The sequence below is a fragment of the Haliaeetus leucocephalus genome, unplaced genomic scaffold, assembly GCF_000737465.1.
Source record: "Haliaeetus leucocephalus isolate CR32 unplaced genomic scaffold, Haliaeetus_leucocephalus-4.0 Scaffold262, whole genome shotgun sequence".
Lineage (NCBI taxonomy): Eukaryota > Metazoa > Chordata > Aves > Accipitriformes > Accipitridae > Haliaeetus > Haliaeetus leucocephalus.
In genome coordinates, this window is record NW_010972698.1 from 9820740 (window position 1) to 9827763 (window position 7024).

At 60.6% G+C, this 7024-nt stretch overlaps 1 protein-coding gene across 1 annotated transcript in view; it reads right to left on the bottom strand.

The window, feature by feature from the left end:
• SLC16A2 (solute carrier family 16, member 2 (thyroid hormone transporter)) overlaps nt 1–763 on the bottom strand; it is a 34241-nt gene extending 33478 nt beyond the window's left edge. The window contains exon 1 of the mRNA XM_010569152.1: nt 729–763. Within this exon, the coding sequence (XP_010567454.1) occupies nt 729–763 (35 nt within the window). The remainder of the gene's footprint in view (nt 1–728) is intronic.
• Between the last annotated feature and the right edge of the window lie 6261 nt (nt 764–7024).

A 7024-nucleotide genomic window follows, 5' to 3' on the forward strand; every position in this document is an offset into this window, starting at 1 on the left:
GAAGGGGGGTCCTCGATGGCCGCGGTGCCTCCCGTGTGCCCCCGCCGAGGAAAATCGAGCAGCGGGAGAGGGCCGAGCGGGTGGCAAAACGCAGCCCCGGCGAGGGGACTGACTTCATTTCACAGTGGGGGGGGGGATTTGGGGGGCTCGCTGGCATCCCCCACCCCGAAAAGTTTCGGGGGTGTTTTTGGAACGCGTCGCCCGGGGAGGTTTCTTGGTGCCAGGTGGTGAGGCGAGGAGCCTGCCGCTCGATCCCCGCTGCGGGCTGTTCCCCGCGTCACCGGGCTGCTGGGGTTCAGCGAGCGGGGCCATCCGAACCCGCGGGGAGCTGCTCTCTCGCCTCCCCCTCGTTTCGCGATGAGCTCTGCCTTTTCTTTCAATAAATAATTACAAACCCACCAATATATTAAAGCCCGTCTTTTCACACGCTGAAGGTATTTACGCTTTAGTAGATGCCAAGTCTGAGTTATTATTCTTTCTTTACCCTAATGGCTGTGTCAGTGTCAGATGCCTATCGGAGTAAAATAATACATCCCAACCTCACGCTGCTCTTTCTTTACCTTCAGGGGTATTAATTACAAGCGCCTGGCGAGGCAGCGGGGCAGGGTGCGGAGCCGGCAGGGAGCCGGCAGGCAGGCCCGCACCGCCGGCACCGTCTCCCCGCTTCTCCCCGCCGCCGGAGAACAGCACCCGGCCGCGGGCTGGGAACGCGTGTGCCGACGTGCTACGGCTCGCCGGGTTTGGCGAAGACCCTCTGGGACATCGCTACGGCCAGAAAAACCTCTCCTCGGCCTGCCCGCCCGCTCCTGACGGCAAATCGCCGCCGGCTCCGAGGACCGCTCCATCGCCGTCCGCTTCCTCTCCCACCCGAGGGATGAGGAGCAGCGGGGCTCTCCCCGGCTTCGAGCAGCCTGCCCGGGCGGCGGCGAGACCCGAGCCGGAGGGGCGCGACGGTGCGCGTCGCGGCCTTCTGCCCTCGCCGTTCCGCTTGGCCGCCGCGCCGATCGATGGCCCCAAATCCCCTTTAGCCGGCGGGGTGCCCGGCGGTAACGCCACGCTGGGGTCAGCCTCGCTGCTGGAGGAACTGCGTTTTTTATTTCCCTTCCTCTCTGGTAGAGTCTCCTCCCCGGATCCCCGTCTCCGCAGCGAGGCCGCTTTAGGCTTGGGAGGTTTGGGAGCATCTTCCACTGCCCTCTGCCGACACGGGGAGCCGCAGCGATGAATTTTAGCAACCATTTTTCCATAGGGCCGGCTGAGGTTGCTTGGCCTGCTGAGTTTATTTTGTTAAACCCTGGCAATCTGGTTTGGGTTACCCCGGGGGGGGTGCGCGGGGGAGCTGCCCCCCCAAAATGCTAATTCCCCGCAGCAGCAGAGCTGGGGCTGGATTAAAAAGAGCAGAGGGAGAGGTGGGAGAGCCCTTTGCCGTAGCACACGCCATCTCATGGAGACTTGTCCCCTCCGGAGCTGCAGAAGGCTCTTGTGGAGTGGGAAGCGGGGGGTTAATATTGCCGTGGACCTTGAGCCAGGCACAAAACCCACTGAGCAGCAGCTCTCCTGGATGTTGGCTCCACCGTGTCTTGACCGAGCATTTTCTGGTGCCGGCTGTGCCGGGCGTCACTGTGCCTTTCTGGGCTGGGCTGAACACCACCAGTTGGGACTGGGGGGTAAAATTAGGGGGGGGGTTAATGGGGGGGGGTAAAGGGTTGGTCTGGGTGAGCTAGTGGAGGCTTCAACCAGGAGGGAGCTGCAGCCTGGAAAGTTCTGGCAGCATCAGGCAGAAACGGCTCTGCCTGCTGGTATAAGACCAGCTTTTATTTAGATTGGAGCATCGCACCCAGAGGGTTTGCAGCTCTAGAACCACAAGCTGAACGAAAGACTGCGAGAAAAAACAGATAAAGCTGCTCTTCCCTGGTTGCACTCGACGATAAAACACCCTTCCGTGTCCGCAGCACGGCTTTCCTCAAACCCCCAGCCTGCCGGCTCGGTGAGGGACGCACGGATGGCTGCGGCTGAGCCGGGCTCTCCGGGAGCCACGGCTGCCATCCCTGGAGAGCTGGCAGGCAGCACCTCGTGTCACGGCCGACGGGCCTCCGGTTGCCCCGGCAAAGCATGGCTGTCAGCAGCTTGTTGCTTGTCTCCGAAACTTGGTGCCAGCGCCTCTGCCAAAGGGATTGGCAGCTACAAAACGTGTGTGTTTGGTTTTGCAGAAGAGGAGGAGTGACCGAATGGAAATATCTTATGCAAACACCTTGGGAAGTGTCGCGGCAGGATGTGGCCTCGGAGGAGAATACGAATTCCTGGCGGCTCTGTAACCTGGCTTTGTTTTGGTGGGCGTTGCACAGCGGCGTGGGGACACATGAGGCCGTCCTGAGGACAAAAAGTCGCTGACGACGTCTGCTGCTTGGCCGAAAGTGCCGGGAAAACAGCTCCAGTAGCGAGCAGCTCCCGGCAGAGACATTTGCATGCTGGGCACAAGCCTTTCCCGTCATTAGCAACACGTTTCTCTTTAGATTTCAGCCGTAGTTAAGACAGCTGTTACATCTGGCCTGACAGAGGCACCAAATACATCATCCCAGAGGAATAAACAACTCAGGAGCAGCCTGAAGGGATGCGGCAGTGGTCACCCACTGGCAGGGATGCTGGGACACGGGGTCCAGCACCCAAACCTTGTCACGGTGAGAAGGCAGCGAGAGTTCCAGGGCTCGTGGTCCTGCCAGCGCTGCCTTCAAAGGAGGGCAACCCCGACGGCAGGCAGCCGGGCCGCGGGCAGCACTACGGGGCTGCCGCCTGTTATACCCGGCCAAGGCAAAACGCACGCTGTGGCATCCTTTCTCCGCCTGACCTTCCCAATGTTTGGGATCAAAATATTAGAGGTGGCATATTCCGCCTCGTTAGCGAGATTAAAGTCAATTCTGCTTGGTTTGGCTGAAAAATGAGGCAACCCAAAAGCGCTGGTGTGAGCAGAGGGTTTTCGGGGCACAATGCACCATCCAGCTCCGCGTTTGGCTTCGTTTTGGGGGTGGAAATGGCAGCACTGTGTTCACTCCAGCGGCTGCAGGCTGGGTGGGGAACGTGGTCCGGCTCAGCCATGCTCCTGCCCCACCTGATTTACCACGCGGTTGAGCAAAACCACTATTTCTGGCCCAAACAGAGCAATGGGATGGGTCTATGTTGTATTAAAGGGCTTCTGGAGCAGTTTAGCTGCCTGCTAGCCTTCACCGTCCAGGTGAAGAGGTGTGAAGGCACTTTCTGAGAGTGCTTCACTGGTTTTGAGTCTTTCCTTTAAAATAGAAGCTACGAGGACATGTTCCTGCAGAGAAGTGGAAGCTCCTGGCCGGAGCCACCAACCCCAACCACCGTCCAGCTGCCAGCGGCCGCCCCGGCTCTGCCGTGTAACCCCGCGGGACCTCGGCGAGAGGTGCCAGAGATGCTCTGCTGACGGGAAGAGCTCAAGCCGGCGCACAAAGGAGGCAAGGATCCAGCTGTAAATTAATATTTTATAGAACACCAAGAAAAATCAGAGAGGCTAATTACAGCGATAATCATCGCGGCCTGGAGGCATTTCCATGGAAGTCAGGAATTACCCAGGATTACCTCACCCCTTGCAGCAGCCTGCGCGGGAGGTGAGCGTGTGCGGCGGCGGCGCGGCACCCGGCACCTTTTCCTGTGCCGGCTGGGGGTCTGCAACCCAAACCGAAGAGCAGTAGGGTTTTGGCAGCCTCCCGGCATCCAACTCCAGATGCACGGCGCTTGGTTTGCTGAGTTGAGCGTGATGGAGGTTGGAGTTGCAGGGTTTTTGGCTGGTGCTTACCCCGGCACCGCTGTGCCAGCGCGCGCCTGTTTGTCCCCAGTGCCACTGATGCGACTCCAAGTAGGTTAAAAGCCCGAGGTGTTCAGGGCATCGCTAGCAGAGAAGTTTATGGATGTGCCCCCAGGATAAGCTGTTCCCATGGTACGTTAATTAGTGGTGGTAACTGGTAATTGCATAGTTTATCCGGGGACAGAGTAAATTCCCCATCAGCTCCTCAGTTTGGAGGCTGGGGGGCACATCCCAGATCCTGCACGGCATGAGGTTGGCCCCACGCTGTTTGCGGCAAGCCGGGAGCATCTCCAAGAGCTGCGTGGCCAGGAGGGCTGCCTGCTCCTGCCCCATGGCCCAGAGCAAAGCCAGGGCAAACATCTCCAGGGTGAGCAGCTCCCAGAGCAGAGGAGCATCAGTGCAGCTGGTTTGTGCAGCTGAGCTCAAGCAGGAGGGCACTGCCATTCTAAGACCCAATCTGCAAGTGGGAAAGGAAAAAAACTTGGGTAAAAACCCCACGCCTGCTGCGCAGAGCTGGGGAGAGCCTGGGCAGAGGCTGCCTGCACCCTGCCTGAACCCAGTGGCAGCACCCCTGGTACTGGCAGAGACACCAGGCACAAAGCATCCCCTCCCACAGCTCCGGGGTGGGCACAGAAAGAGAAGTCCCTAATCTGTAGAGTCGGTAAAGAGGCAGAGAAGAGCTGCAAGGACCTTCCGTTGACAGACCATCTGCCAAAATGTCCCCTAGCACGTGGCCTGGCCACCACCTGAGGCTGCGGTGAGACAGCGCAGGTCCCTCCCCGCGCACAGAAGTGGAGCTGATGCTCCCCGGCTCCATCCACCTGCGCCAGGAGCAGCGTGCTGCCTTTCTCTGCCCGTCCCCGCAGCGTGTGGACCAGATGGCCGAGCTGCATGGGGCACCCCGGGCACGCTGCCCGCTCGCTTGCCCGTGCCCTCCGAGCTCAGGCGTGCACAGGGGCTGTGAGCATGCTCGCCCGGGTGGACGGGAGGTGGTCCAGGGGCTCCTGGGGCTGAGGCCCGAGGTGGTTGTGACACCCATCGGATTTGCTCCTGGCAGTTTGCGGGTTCATGACGCGCTCACCCGCTCCTGCCAGCTCTGGCAGCACGAATTGCCCCGGAGCTGCTTCAAGCAAGGGCTGGATGTCACCGACGGCTGCGGGCAGGGTCGGGCAGCTCTTGGGCAGAGGGGCTGCTCGCACCTCCTGGCCGAAGGCGAGTCCTCCGAAGCCCTGTCCCTGCGACGAGGTGGTGCCGACGTAGGCTGCGCCGGTCCTGGGAGGAGCATCAGCCTGTCTCACCCCGACCGGCTGCACTTCTGGCCCTGTTCAGGTCAGGGAAAACTTTTCCTTCATTTTTTTGAGATGAAAACACCTCCGGTAGCAGCAGCTCATGCAGCAGCACAGGGACAGCACAGCCCACCAAGGAAGTCCAGGCTGAATCCGAAGCAGCCGGCCTGAGCAGCCAAGCTGTCCCGGCCGCTCGAGGAAGGTCCCTGCGGACACCTGCACGTGGGGTTGGCACCAGAGTGCAGCAGCCAGGGCTGGCGCAGGCTGCAGACCTGCCCGAGCACCTCCGGGCAAGTCAAAGCTGCCCTTATGCTGCTGCCTGCAAAAGAGACGGGCACTGGGACGAGACAAAGCCTTGTGCCAGACCCCTCTGTCCAGCCTAGTGAGTTAGCAGGAGATAGCGGCTGTCCCTTGTGGGATGCTCTGGCCGTGCGTCCGTTCTTGTTTTCTCGATGAGGATGGGGAGCAGTCGCAGCAGCATCAGGGCTGGAGTGCAGCAGCCTGATGCGCTGGGGAATGGGGAGCTTAGCCCCGCTGCCTCCACAGTGCTCGCTGCCGTGCCTTCCTTGGAAACACGGCTTAATCCAGCCCTGGAGCACTCAGTTAAAAAAAAAAAAAATCAAAGCGTGAGTCATCCCACTCCAAACCTCAAACCATGTCACAGATCATCCCTTGCTCTGCTGAAGTTCTCCCTCTTTCCCCATATGCCTCAGTGGAAGGGGAAAGGGGAAGCAAACACGATTTCCCACATCCCAGCTCCTCGCACAGCTAAAAAACCGGTCTCGCCTGGCTCACTCTGCCCTCTAGTAGCAGCTGGATTTACAGCAATATGTGCATTTTCTGTGCGATGCCTTGCCCTGGTGCACTGCCAGCCTCCAGCCCTCAGCTGCCCCTTGGGTGCCCCGGCTGGGCAGGGACACGGCCGTGGGGGTGGGAAGGGGTAGAGGGACACCAGAACCTGCCCTGGCTCCGCTGGCATCCCTGGCATGGAGGTGCAGCTGGCACGGGCAGAGCCGTACCATTTTCTTACAGTCCTAACACCTGAGCGAGTCGTTTATGTCCTTCCTTGGCCGGCCTGGAAAATCTCTGCCGGTCACCGGGGCTGGAGCGGGGACAGAGCCCGGGCAAGGGGTTTGCGTGGGCTGGAGTGGCCCGAGAAGGGCAGAGCCCTGAGGGGGGGTCGTTTCTGGACACCCAGGCTTGGGTTCTGTTAGCTCCAGCTGAAGGCTTTGACCTGGTCTGAGACCAAGGGGCACCCATGGGCTGTGGGAAGAGGGGGGGTGTTTTGGAGGTAGCGGCATCAGACCTGCCGGAGACCCCCAAACGGTGAGACGAAGCCCTTGCGAGCGTTCGCACCAAATGGCATCTCAGCGTGGTCCAGCGCCGGCTCTGGGGCACGACCAAGGAGAGGACCGAAAAATCCTCGGGCAATACCAGTCGGTAGTGGTGGCGAGCTGGGGAGGACGGAGGTTTGCTTGCTCCGGTTCTTGGGCTCAGCTACCAACTGGATCATCACCCTCGTGCCGTTCTGCTTGCCAGTACCGCGGGGCGACCCAAGGATATATCACAGGGCGCAGCGAAAACACCGCGGTGCCCAAACCGGAGGAGAAGGTGATGCCCAAACCGTTCCCCTTCGTACCGGAGCATCCTTTCACCTCCTAAATCTTGCCACCCGAAGGATTTCCATCGCGGTTCGCGGCGAGCCCAGGTTGCGAAACTATGGAAAATTCGGTGTTTATTGAAAAACGAAAAAAAAAAAAAATTATGAGGGAGGGAGCTGGGGGTCCGCACGGTCGGGCCCCGCGTACCGGGGCTGACCGTGCGGAGCGGGGCGGAGCGGGGCGGAGGCGGTGGCGGGGGGGGCACATGCGCCGTGCGCGCACTGCGGAGCGGCGCGGAGAAGCGCGGAGAAGCGCGG